Source organism: Condylostylus longicornis, unplaced genomic scaffold (genome assembly GCF_029603195.1).
Source record: "Condylostylus longicornis isolate FDR11 unplaced genomic scaffold, ASM2960319v2 ptg000010l, whole genome shotgun sequence".
NCBI lineage: Eukaryota > Metazoa > Arthropoda > Insecta > Diptera > Dolichopodidae > Condylostylus > Condylostylus longicornis.
Genome location: NW_026577979.1, coordinates 18,873,395 through 18,887,855, shown reverse-complemented (window position 1 = coordinate 18,887,855; position 14,461 = coordinate 18,873,395). Strand labels below are relative to the sequence as shown.

Sequence of the window (14,461 nt, the reverse complement as noted above, 5' to 3'; positions counted from 1 at the left end):
TTGTTAAAGCATAAAAATTTCGATATTTTATTTAATAAAATTTACACCCATGCCCATACACACAGTAATGAAATATCCACACAAATACACATATATACAATACTGGTACAAACAACATTTTACTACTTTAAGATTTTTATATAAAATTGCACCTTTATTTAAATTCTAAAGAGCACATGAATCTTTTTCTTTTTTATTAATTTTACATAATTAATTTTTACAATACTCAAAATAATTTATTTATTTGTAAACTATTTTTTATTCTATTAATTTTACTGTACTTTGTTTGTCCGTTCTTCCTCTTATGAATAAATGAGAATATTATAATTTTTTTTTTCGTAAGAAACCATTGAATCGTCTTGATGCATATCCCCTTCATCCCTCATGTTGTTTCCCATAATTTTAATTAATCTATCAATTATTACTTTAAATAATTCATAATTTACAGAATTTACTGTTTACACATATTGTACAAATTTTTTAAGGAGGTTTAAAAAGATATGAGGACTTAAAAACTTTTATTTAATGGTTCTAAATTAATATGATGTACGTGTTTTTAATTTTGAGAACGAAATCTACACCTATTAAGTAATTACAATGTAAAGAAATTTCGGATTAAATCATTATTGGTAAAGAAGCGTGTTGCACTTAAACAAATGAACACTTTTTTAAAAAAAAAAACAATCTTTTGTACACACACACATAAATTATTGTGATTACATAATATACCAAAATTTAGCCAAATTGCCATAAATAATTATTGCCTGATTTTAGGATGAGCACATATAAAAAACCGCTAAGGTAATGATCCAATCCGGCTAATAACTGCGCAATTTAAAATAGTATATAATGTTTTTTTATTTATTAAATAAGTAACGCCATGGATCGAATGGAAATTTGAAAAAGATTAATTACAAAAGCTTGGAATTTGTCGGAAATTGTCAAAAAATCTGACATTTTTAGAAAAGGACTTTGATGTCAACTTTATACGAGTATCTTAAACGATGTACAAGCTTTGTAAACACATGTAGGAATTGGCGAACTTGCGGTTCTTAGTGTCATTAGTTTTAGAATCAAGCTTCAGTTTCACAAAGCAATGAAATAACTACGTGGTGACCAATCGACCGTAGTTTTTTTCCCTTATACTCGTATTAAATGTTAAAGGTTTTTGTTTAAAAGAATGTTATAAATTTATGGAAAGTAATTTTGACACTAATTTTTTATTTTATAATATTGTACGTTGAGCTATATTAAGTATAATTTTAAAAGTACCTTAACCAGGGATTGAACCTGAGACTCTTCAGTTAAAAAAACGATGCCATAAGCAATGCATCATTGCTCAGATTAGAGATCATATCATCTTAATAATCAATTTATTGAAAATTGAATATTAAATGTTTTTTTCGGGAACATTTTTGTGCAAGGGTTTCACATTTGTTAACACATATTTAAAAATAAAATCATGTTGGATATTTTTTAAATAATTTACTGAAAATGTACCTAATAAAAAACTGTAATATACTTTTTATAATAAAATAAAAATTTAATTTATTTCGGTAACCGTGTTTTAAAAGCAATCATTTACGTAATTAGTTACACCCGGTCACATCTTATTAACAGTATGGTTTTTAAATTTAAGTTTATTAATAACATAAACTTAAATTTAAAAACCATACCAAAAACAGAAAATCTACAATTACCCAAAAACATTATCCAATATTTTTAAATTTTGTCAAAGAGCAAAAACTGAACAAATTGTATAATAATTGTCATTCTGAAAATAGACAATTAATTATTTGAAATTTTGTTTTGAAAATAATTTAATTTTAATTCATGTACATTCTAACAATGTGTGAAAGTATAAAATTGCTAAATAAAAAAAAATAATTATTTCAAATGATAACTTGAAATACATGCTAAATTTTTTGTTCTATTACAAAAAACTATTAAAAATAATTATGTAATTTAAAAATTATAAATTAATATTTTTAGGCTCTTGTCAAAACAGTTGTGCTTCAACTATTGTGATGTGTTGTATAACTACTTAATTATTGTTCAATTTCTCAATAACATTTAAATTGAACTTGTACATTTACTTAAAAGTATTTTAAAAATTAATTCATGACAAATAAGACAAATTTTTCTTATTAGTAAAAAAATAATTAAAAATATTAATTTCGATTTTAAAAAATTTTAGACATAATTTAATAAATTGTAAATTAAAAGGTTCCGCTACAAGTACCATTTGGATTATTAAATTGTAAACAAAAATTGAAATTTATTTTTAATTTAAAGTTCGGCAAATGTAGTGCATTTTAGTAATTATATAGTGTTTAGTGGTAATTATACAGTACTGCAATTTATATTTTACATTTAGCTTCTAAGCAGTTATCGTATACTGAGTTCATTTCTCAGTATGTCAAATTCTTTTAATTGTCATTAATAATGAATTTTCAAGGCACCATTAATCCTATTACACGTTGCTAACGCAATCGGCGATAAATTTTGGTTTTATTTTAAATTTTTTTAAAAGTTAAATCACAAGTGACAAAAAAATGCTTTATACAATATCAACTGTGAAAAATGGTTTTACTGTTTGCTATTGATTGCGTCTATGACATTATGGCAAAATTAAGCGAATATTGACATATACATATGTATGATTTTATGATCTATAGTATTCCTATACTATAGAGAACTATTTAATTCTAAATAATTAAGTACCTATAAAATAAATAAGTTACAAATAAAATTTGTTAGATTTAATATCATGTGAAAATTTAGTTTGTTTATTCAAAAAGTAGATGAAATAGACACGATTTTTTTTTAATTTTTCAAATCCCCCGAAATCTTTTTGTTGTTTTATAATAATCACAATAGGTAAGCAACCACAATATTAATTTTGCACATCAAGTATTACAAATTATTGGAACCTTTTAAGTAGAAGTCTTGAATTTTTTTCCATCATTTTTAATTTTTTTGAAAAAACTTTCGTGAACACCAGAATAAACTCACTAATAATTTATTTTTGAAATAAAATATACAAATATATTTTTGTTTGAACAATAAAGCTTTATGTATGTATATAATGTGTTATAATTCATATTACAAAAAAAAAACTGCAATATTAGATAGCAAAGAAACTTCAATAAGCCTATACAATGTAGAGTACCTAATAGCAATGCTTAAACCGCTTGTGCTTAAAATAAAATTGTTTTGTCACTTGTTTTTTTCAGGAATAATATTGTACTCTTTGCTACTAATATTTTTATTTACTGAAGGTTTTAAGAAAATAAAAATACATAATTAAATAATAATGACAATTCACTGTTTCTTCGAAAAACTGAAGTTACGGGAAAGTGATCTAACAATACAAACGTATTTGAAGTAATAGTTTCAATATTTAATTTTCAAATAGTTTCATTTTTCGAAGTAATAGTGCTCCGTATTTTGCAGCTGTAGTGAATTCTTATCTCCAGACTGGTCTTATTCTTGATACTTCGTTTTAACATCTTGTTTTTCGTTCCTCTTTCTAACAAAATAAATTTGTAGCTAATTGTAGTTTCTCGCCTTTTTGGAAATCGCAAATATTTTTGTCAATTATTCATTGAATTTTGAACTTTTCAGTTCGTTTTAGGATGCATAAATTATATTCGCCTCACTTTAAAATTTAATTTATAATATACAAAAATAAATAAAAAGGACCTAAAGAAAAAAACATAAAGAAGAAGAAGACTAGTCTAGATTTACAGAAATTTCTGAATGTAATAGGATCTTGTTGAACTTATAGTTTACTTGTTTAGACGCAATAATTGCAACTACACTCGTACATTAATAAGAAAATGTGAATAAAAAGTCAAGTAAAAGCTTAAAAATTATTTTAAAAATTTTTATATATAAACTCTTGCTTTTCTTTTACTATTCCTTAATATTTTTATTTTAATTATTGTTTTTTAATTATAATTTTTAAAATAATTTTAATTTTGTTTTTTAAAAAACTTTAAGAAATTGTCCCCGAAACTAAACTTATTCACTATAATTAATTTTTGTAATCCCCAATTGCATGTTTTTCACTTACTTTAAGATAAAAAAAATAATAAAAGAAAAAAGCATGATTATAAGAATAACCCTTTGTTTTAAGTGACTTTTGCCGTAATTTTATATTTTTAATATTATTTTTATTTAATTAATATTATAAAAAAAATGTGGTGGGTATTTATGTAACAACAGTTAATTTGATAATCATATTAAAACTAAATAAAATAAAAAAATTTACAAATTAATTTTGTTTCAGTGAATTTCTTTTTCTTTTTATGATAATTAAAATTAAAAAAAAAATTTAATTTAATACCATTACAGACATTGACAATGACAAACTGTCAGGTTTACCACAATCAACAACTGGTTCATTAAGCTCAATCATTACGACGTCCATAGCATCATCAGAGCCTGATCCAGGATCAGATAAGGCTGGTTTGAGGGGGACTGGGGGTGGAAGTGGAGGTGATGATAGTAATGATGAAAAAATAGCATTAAATAGACCTGGTATTGCGCATGAAGAATGGTGGCATACAACATTACAAGTAGCTGTACCATTCTTTTTAGCTGGTATTGGTACAATTGGTGCTGGTATTATATTAGGAAGAGTAGATGTAAGTTGAATTTTACAATTTTTATATAATAAAAAAAACCATTGCACAATTTAAGTAACCTTTTGAAATTATCGTAATATTTCCAAATAGAGTTCAATTTAAGTTCATGTTAATTAAATTCCTAAATTAGAATTTTTAAAGTCGCAGAAAATCGTCTTAGAATTTTTAAATGTTATTTCGTCATTATTACAAAATATACGTTTTATTTAGAAGTATTTTTAATAACAAAATATGTAACCTGCTTTGTGTAACCGAAGACAATATGTTAGATTTTTAACTAAGACTTTTGTTTTAGCATAAGCAGAATTAATTATTGGATAATTTTAACTGTGACAGAGCCTATATTTTAATCAGCAGCAAAAATAATACATAGTAAAGTCTAAAGAATGGAAAAAATCAGTTTTGCTCAAAATTGGGCTCTGTAGCTCAGTTGGTAGAGCGTCCGCATAGAAGGCGGTAGGCCGCTGGTAGGAATTTCAATTCGAGGAGAAAAATTTTTTTATTTTTCTGCCTTTAGTCGGTTCTTTGGCTATACAGTTGATCTGTTATACAATTTTATGAGGAGATTTTCATTGTTTATTTTCATTTTCATGTTATCAATTATAAAAATAAAAATTATATAATAAAAATTGTAAAAATAACATAAAATACACAAAATGTATGCCTGTCACATTAAAAGATAACAAATGCAAGTGGTTTGATATTTTCTATCAAAATACAACAATCAATTGACCCAATTTGCTAAAAATTTATATAAATAAATAATGAAATTAAAAAAAAATCACTTAATCAAATATTCTTCGTTCAATTTTTTTTAAAATATGCTAGAATATCGCTAAGAATAACTAAAATATATTTTTACGCGAAAAATTTCAATTTAATTTTTTAACAATTAAAAACATTAGTGAGCTATAAATTCATATATGCATTCAATAATTTATAATTCAATAATTTAACAATGCACTGAACCTACCTGTTGTTTCAAATTTACACATTTGCATCTTTTTTAATATTTCTGCTTCAATATAAGCTTAACAAAAAATTTAAGGCTCTATGATTTTATCACCAAAATATTTCCGTATTAAACTTTTGTAAACATTGAATCAGTTCTGCAAATTATTTTTAATGTGATAAACAATGAAATTTATTTAATTGTTCAGAGCAATTAAGTAGACAAATTTTAATTAATTACAAAACACGGTACACAAACAGAGTTTTCATATAAGTAATAAAATATGAGTTTGTGATCAAGTCTTTAAATATCAACATATTTTAATAAAATATTATTTGTATTAAATTATTTTATATTTCTATTGCAGAGTTGGGAGGTATTTGAGCATGTTTCTGAATTATTTATATTAGTGCCCTCATTACTTGGTTTAAAAGGAAATTTAGATATGTGTTTAGCATCACGTTTATCAACTCAAGCAAATTTAGGTTTAATGTCTTCAAAAAAAGAAGTATTTCATATGATTGTTGGTAATATATCATTAGTTCAAGTGCAGGCAATAGTGGCATCATTTATTGTATCAATATTTGCTGTATGTGTTGGTGCTGCATTACATAATAAATTTGAATTTGATCATGTGGTATTAATGATGGCTTCAGCAATGTTTACAGCAACATCGTCCTGTTTTGTTTTAGGTACCAATATACAAAATTCAAATTAATTTTTTTATAAAACAGTGAGTGTACCTATAATTTATATTTATTCTCAATTTGTTTTCTATTTAAAGATTTTGTATTAGTGGCTGTGATAATAATATCGAAAAGATATCGCTTGAATCCCGATAATTTGGCAACTCCATTGGCTGCTTCAATCGGTGATGTCGTTTCAATTAGTTTACTTTCTTTTATAGCATCTCGACTATATATGCATATAAGTAAGTTAAAATTATTTTCCGATTAAAATTTTTGGAATTTTATATTAAATTTTTATTTATTTTATTTAGATACACATTTGTGGATTTGTTATGTTGTTATTGGAGTGTATTTTTGTTTATTACCAATATGGACAATAATAGTATTTCGTAATAAGTACACACGACCAGTTTTAACAACAGGTTGGACGCCAGTATTGTCGGCATTATTAATTAGCGGGTAAGTCTACGCAAAGTTATAATATATACAATATTCTATTATTTATTTTAAACAAATAAAATAACAATAATTTCTTTAAATTTATTAAAAAACTTTTAGTTTGGGTGGTCTTGTTTTGGATGCTGTTGTTCGTGTATACAAAGGTTATGTTGTATTTCAGCCAATTATTAATGGTATTGGCGGTAATTTAGTATCAGTACAGGCTAGTAGAATATCAACGATGTTACATCAAAGTTCAATTATTGGTATTATACCACCATATACTAAAATATTTGAATATCCGTGGAGAGCTTTATTCAAAGGAGGTACATATATAATTAAAACAAATTTTGATATTTCATTTCTCATTATAAACTTATACAAATGAAGAATTAAAATTATATTTAAATATTTTCTAGTACCTTATGCAAAAACTGCTAGAATTTTAATACTTATGTCAATTCCGGGTCAAGTTGTATTCATATTTGCTGCTGATTGGATTCATCAAGGCGAATCAACAGTTCAATATCCATTTATATTATCATATCTATCAATGAGTTTAATACAAGTAAGATTTTATTTTATTTTTTATTAATTATAATTTTTATGCCAATATTTAAGAATATTTTCGTAATTATATGTTTATGTTTTGAGTTTATAACATAAATGAATTAAAAACTAACTTAAATGTTCTGCTGAAATGAAAAAGTTATCTAACATAACTGCTAAACTGTTGAACGAATGTTGGGTCCGCACTTCGAACCGTTTGTTCCCAAGCGGTTCAAGATAAAATAAAAATTCTTTTATAAGCAAATGGGTTTTTCCGTTCAAAAAATTTGCATTAAAAAAATTTTGGTGTTTCTCGGGAACCTTCAGCTATCGAGCTCTTAATAACGTTTAGCTCTATAAATTTTGCAAGTATGTTGAGTATAAGAGCAGAAAACTTCAATGGCCGGTAGGGAAAAAAGGAAAAATTAGATCAATTTGTCAAGAATAAATATTTTTGATAGTTGACAAAGGTCTGAAAGAAAATATTTAGAAATTCACTATATTCAATTAATTTCACTTGCATATTCTTTCTTCCCCTTAACTACAAATTTCTTTATACATAATTGATAACGATTTACTTTAATTAAATAGATTACAATTAATTCTTTTGTTTTTACTATTATCAAATCTCAAAATTCCTATAAACATGCGTTAAAACCTACTATAAAACATGGCAATAGAAAAATAAGAAAATCTTATCAGTGGTTAATAAACACGTAAATAAGATATCATTTTAATTGGAAATTTGATAATAAATTTTTTTTTTTATCTGGAGAACAAAATCAATGGAAACCTTTTTTTTTTCAAAATGAGTAAGAAAAACAGACACTTTAACCTTGTTTCGAACAAAGTTCACATGCCTCAATATTTTGATTACCATAAAAGATTTATTTTCAATAATTTAATTTTTTCATAAGAATTTAAAAAATCAATCTGATTAAAATTAAAATTACTTTAATCAAAATTTAAGATCATTTAGGCTCACCTTTCTTTTCAAAAATATTTAATTTAATTAAAATAATTTTGTTTGCCTTTATACACATAGACACATACCATTAAGATAAGAAAATTAATTTTTAATTTAAAATTAATAATTTTATTAAAAATTTCCATTGAAATTTTAATTTGTTACTGTGTCTATATAAAATATTTTTTAATATATACATACATATGTATATAGGTTAGTTTAATATAAAATATTAATTATTATTGGAATGTAATAAAAATATTTGTAAAAATTTACGGATTATTGTAATAGTGTTGACAAAAGATTAGACAAAAATAGTAAAAATTCTTCCTATATAATAAAATTGCACGTTTTTGTAATTAACTGTTTTGTTTTTAATAAAAAAAACCTAAGCAATTCTGTAATTTGTTATCGTAATTTAGTATTACGGGCAATAAATAATTTTTTAATAATTTTTAAATTATTTTATTACAACTGAATTCATTGATTCCGAACATAGAATGAAATTGACTTAATCAAATTTTTTTGGAGAGCTTAATTTCAACGTGTGATTAAAAAAATTTCCTTAAATTTAAACTTTTGATAAGACTATCAAAAGTTAATATTAAGTTAAGACGCAAACCATTTTCTTTTTGAGCCACTCTTGGTTTTAAGCAAAAATTTATGATTTGTTAAGACGCACTAAATTATGTGCTATTATGATGAATAAGATGGAAATTTCTCCTTAATATAATAAAAAAATAGTAGTTGTTGCTCTCAATGTAAAATTCAATTTAGTTACACCGTCCTTACATTAAATGAAATTAAAAAAAACTTCTTATCCATTTTTAAGAGATTTTTTGAGCCTTTTGACAACTGATTTTATATAATGTAAAGTTGATCCTTTTTAACACTTTTCCAAAAAAATTTGAAGGAAAGTTTTTATTAGTTTCAGTCTGCCCGGCCATTCGTTCAGCCGTCCGTTCCTCTGTCCTCGTGTCTGTTTACAAAAATTCTACTCCTTTTATGATAAAAAGCTGAAATTATTGTGGTACATGAGCAAGAGTAATTTAAATAATGTCACATGTTTTTAACAGTAGTATTTTCGCTTGTTCAAGGAAAAATTGCTTTAAATGACAAGAACAGAAAATAAATAACAGTAAATATGTACAACATGTACAAACGTCTATCTTATAACTTATGAATTGAGTGTACATTTAAATAAAATTCAGCTCATAAATACCAAAAATAAATACATACCGGCTTAAAAAGCTTATTTACATATGTACATACTCGTACTTATATAACTATGTATATTAAGATCATTTTAAACAATCGAACAAAATACACATTATCACATTTTTTTTTTTATTTACATCTGTATGTGACCACTTTCCCGTTAAAATGATTAATCACAAATACACAATGAATATTATTTTCAAGTTCATGTAAGGATTAACCAAATGACTAATTTTGAAATAATTTCATGTTTTATTGAACAATATAAACGTGCATACATACATAACACTATGCATTATATCTGCTATTAATCAAAGTTCGACAATATAATACGAAATTAATGTTAATAGTATCAATACAGACAATTGCTGAATTGAAGTGTTCAGCTTAAAAACAATTATAAAATGTGGAAATTTATTAATAATTTTATTAATTAATAAAAAATTACAATATTAATTCCAATTAAAAAAAAAACAATATTATAATAATTTATAATCAATAGCAAAAGATAACGCTAAATTAACTAAAAATTAAAATTTTTAATAAAATAACAAAAGTACACCTATGCATATCTACTTCCAAATAATTTCAAAGAATTAAGTGTAATATTTCATAGTTTTTTTTAGTAATTTCAATTATATCCACTTTATACTTCTGGATAAGATTTTCGGATAAAACATGTTTTTAAGTTTTCCGTTTTTCTATTTACGGTTTATTTTCATAAGCAAATCATTTTAAAGAAAACTTTATCGATATAGGCCCATTTAAATTTGATAATTTCAATGCTCTTGTATATATGGAAATATCATTGTTTATATCGAATTCTATAAGATTTTCATTTTGAGAACTGACCACTCAACAGTTTTATAATTATAAATGCCTTTAATATATTGGATTTGATTCTTCTTTTAACCATTACATATATAATAAAATGTACGAGTATATCAATTAAAATTTTCAGTTAACTGTTAAAAATATCTCATGGCAAAATCTGCACAAAAAGTTCTCTGTCAGCCTCAAATTGTTTATATAAATGTTGCTCAAAGTGTAAAAATTAACCTACGAAAAATAGGAAATTTTTCCTCGGGATAAAATAAAAATTAAAGTCTTGCCTATCTCATCACTAGCTCACCATTCTAATACTCCTGCTGTGGTCTTATTACATATTTTCATTTTTCATGTTTACATGTCTTATTACATTACGCAAGCCTAATAAACCGCCTCAATCTTTGTAAGGATATTAATTTTCTAATAGATGCCACAATGCGTAGAATAGTCAACAATATAATGACTTTATTTTTCCTACCAAGTTCTATCAGTGCCTACCAATACTTGTTTACCAAATTGAAACGAATGTAATATATGACAAAAACCTAAATTTCCCACTGACTGCTTGAAAATATGCTGATGGTTTTATTAACGTTCTTTAAAGATTATGGCATTTTATACACACAAATCAGCTTAAAAAACTTTTCGAATGGTCTTAAAGCTTCCAACAAGTCCCATAAATGTATCTCAAAGATACTGTGAAAATTGGCTTGTTTTGATCGTTGTTCATCAAAACATTTGACTAATTAAATTTCTTTCACACAAAAATTCTAAAATTTTTATTTAATAATTTCTTCTTTATTTAGGAAACTTAAATTGCGTTGATTTTAATAATTTTCCGAATCATTAAATTGATAAAAAATTTAATTTTGTAGTTTATTTTTTGAAAAAAAATTTAAGCTATTTTAATAACTCAAGTTTTTGTTATTCAAAACTCATATACGAGTACAATTTTAATTAATCTTGATAAAACTTTCAACAATTGAAAGTAAAAATTTCTCAATTAATTAAATTTTTTTTTTTTCTATTTAATGCGCCATAAATTTAAACACTAAATTTTACTTTTATTTTTAGATTATGCTACTATTGTATATCGCTCATATTATTACACATTCAATGTGGAAATGGAAAATTGATCCAGACAATTCATCGATACCATATTTAACAGCATTAGGTGATCTATTTGGATCCAGTTTATTAGCAGTTGCATTTTGGTTCTTGCATGAAATTGGCGAAGATTACGATGATAAAGAAGATAGCCTAACCAACAATATATTAACAAATTAAGATGTTTATAATAAAATTATGTAATAAAATAATGTATATTAAAAGAAGAAAAATAGAAAACAGCAATTATGTAATTCACACACACACAAACACATACACATTTCAGGACTGCTTAATTTTATTTTTATCTATATATATAAATATATATGTATTTACTAATTAATTATTATTGTAATTTAAGAATATACATGTAACTTCAAACAAAAAAAAATTAAACAATAATGAATTTAATATTTATTAATAAAATTATTTAAATGTATAAAATGTATATTAAAAATACCTATATATATTATATAAAATGTGTATGTATTTAAATAATACATACTTAATTTCAAATAAATGTATATTTTATAATGCTTACATGCACATTAATTTACAAAGGATTAAGAGAAAAAAATTTCACTTCGAGAAATAAAAAAGTTTTATTAATATTTAAATAAAATATATACCCTATATATACATAATGTAAATATAATAAAATTTTTTTTCATTGTGGCGAAAAGCATGTCTTAATGTTAAAAAATCTGCAATAGATTTATTTGATTGTATCTAGCTACTCAAAAATTAATTAAAATTCAAAGATAACAAGGTTTCAATGTTAATTTAAAATAAAAAATAATTAAAACATTAAATTCAGTTTTGCTTTTAAATTTATTTTTTAAGTTTAATACCAAAATGTATAATAAACAAAACTTGTTAACTCACAAGAATGACTCAAAGGGATACAATCCTGTTGCATTACTTATAATTGTGGTCTAAAAAATAAATAATTTTTAAATTGTAAATTATGTACAGGTCAATAAAAATTGTTAGAAATTAAGACATCAATGATTTATTGGAGTACAGTAATAAAAATCGCAATTAAAAAAGATTTTTTTTTTATTTTTGACAAAATCTCCTGTTTTAAAACGGATTAAACTAACAAAATGTAATTAAATATTCATTTACCTCATTATTTAATTTCTATATTAAAATTTACATTTACAGTATGTATAAATGGGAATATATTATATAAGAAAGACACTATATTTTCAACTGTAATAAAATGTTAACCATCACCTCTCAATATATCTTAAAGTATATATACAAAAATAACGTATATATTATGATAATAAATTAAAAAGAATAAATGTAAAGAAAATAATTAAAATAAATTACAAAAATAATAATAGAAATGTAGAGAAAACAAGTAGAGATTAAAATGCATCAAAACGATAGCAAATAAAAATAAAAATTATATATTTTGTGTATAAAAAAAATTTAAAAAAAAATACTTATTCAAAACAAAAAAAAACAATATATATATACAAAAAAAAAATAAAAAATTAAAATTGAAAATTATAAAAATTATATTGAATTCTATCGAAACAAAAAAAGAGAAAACTAAAAAAACTCAAATGTTTATGTTGTTGTAATTAAAATATAAAAGAAATTTATCAATTAAATTTCTAATTAATCATTTTAAAATTTTACTAATTTATTTAACATTTTCCATCTTATATCTACATACATACATATATGTATATAGAATTTTCTTTATGTATTCTTGTAATATTGAATATTGTAATTATTTATAGCTAGCACACAATATTTTTTATTTTTATTTTTTAAAATTTAATTAATTAATTTTCTTGTATTATACTATGAAAAAATCGATATGAAAATAAAAACTTGAATTTTGAAATTATTTAGAATAATTAAATAAAATTTACTAATACAATAATGTAAATTAATTTTATTAAAATTTAATTAATGCTTATTTTTTATAAAATAAAAGTACATAATCATTATTTATACATTTATATTTATTACAATCAATACTTAATAAGTATACTGTGTAATATGTTATTATTGAAGTATTATTTTCGAAAACAACTACATTAATTGAATACATTTGAATTGAAATTCAATATTTCTTCACCTTTATAAATTTAATAGAAAAATATTGTTTAACATTTCAGAATATTGAATTCTTATTTTATTATTTCATTTATTCTCACATGTACATAATATAATTAAGTACATAAGATTATATCAATTTAATTTCGTTCAATTAGAATTTTTCCAAAATTAATATAATCGCTTATTTAAAATTTTTCAAAATTTAAATTCAAAATATGTGTTCCCATATTGTGGTTAAATACCTCATTTGTGGAATAATTCAGTATTTTCACAAATTTTTTTTTTTATTTTCAGAATAAAATCAATTTCTAAATTTGAAATTTTAAACTGAAAATCTCAATAATTTTGAATAAGATTCGATCACTTCGGGTGATGAATCTGAGAGAATATGGATGTTTAAAATCCGTATATAGAAAAGAATCTCTCTGGTATAAATATAAGTATTCAATATGAAATTAACACAATTCTATACCATTTTTGTTTTAATTGACGTTGTTTTTTTTTTAATTATGTGTAAATATTTAATTATTCTATTCAATTTTGGAATTGGAATTATTAAACTCAGTAAATTCAATTTAGAAGAAAAAATAAATCAAATTTCTAATAAAATATATCAATTAAATATATTATAAATATATTATATATTTCTAATAAATAATATAAATATTTTATAATATTTCTAATGTAATATAATATTGACTTATATTGGATACATTCTTTAAAAAAAATGTAGAAGAATCAATTAAAATATATTTTTTAAAAAAATTGTGTGCTAATTTACATAAATAAATTATCAAATTAACAATGCAAAAAAATGTACTACTATTTTTAAATTTTTTTCCTTATATTTACAATAATTTCAAAATTGTTTAATAATTTTCTTTAAATTATTTATTGTAAAATTCTTAATTATTTATAACTATAAGAATTTTACATTAAATATTTAAACATTTGTTAATTAACAGAAATTTTGATTATG

At 22.8% G+C, this 14,461-nt stretch overlaps 1 protein-coding gene across 3 annotated transcripts in view; it reads left to right on the top strand.

The window, feature by feature from the left end:
* Positions 1 to 14,056, top strand: part of LOC129619137 (solute carrier family 41 member 1) — an 85,303-nt gene extending 71,247 nt beyond the window's left edge. For all 3 annotated transcript variants that reach the window (XM_055534230.1, XM_055534231.1, XM_055534228.1), the window contains 7 exons: positions 4,360 to 4,652; positions 5,972 to 6,296; positions 6,389 to 6,535; positions 6,605 to 6,752; positions 6,852 to 7,057; positions 7,151 to 7,299; positions 11,368 to 14,056. In XM_055534230.1, coding sequence (XP_055390205.1) covers positions 4,360 to 4,652; positions 5,972 to 6,296; positions 6,389 to 6,535; positions 6,605 to 6,752; positions 6,852 to 7,057; positions 7,151 to 7,299; positions 11,368 to 11,580 — 1,481 coding nt within the window. In that variant the 3' untranslated portion in view covers positions 11,581 to 14,056. The remainder of the gene's footprint in view (positions 1 to 4,359; positions 4,653 to 5,971; positions 6,297 to 6,388; positions 6,536 to 6,604; positions 6,753 to 6,851; positions 7,058 to 7,150; positions 7,300 to 11,367) is intronic.
* Positions 14,057 to 14,461: the final 405 nt, after the last annotated feature.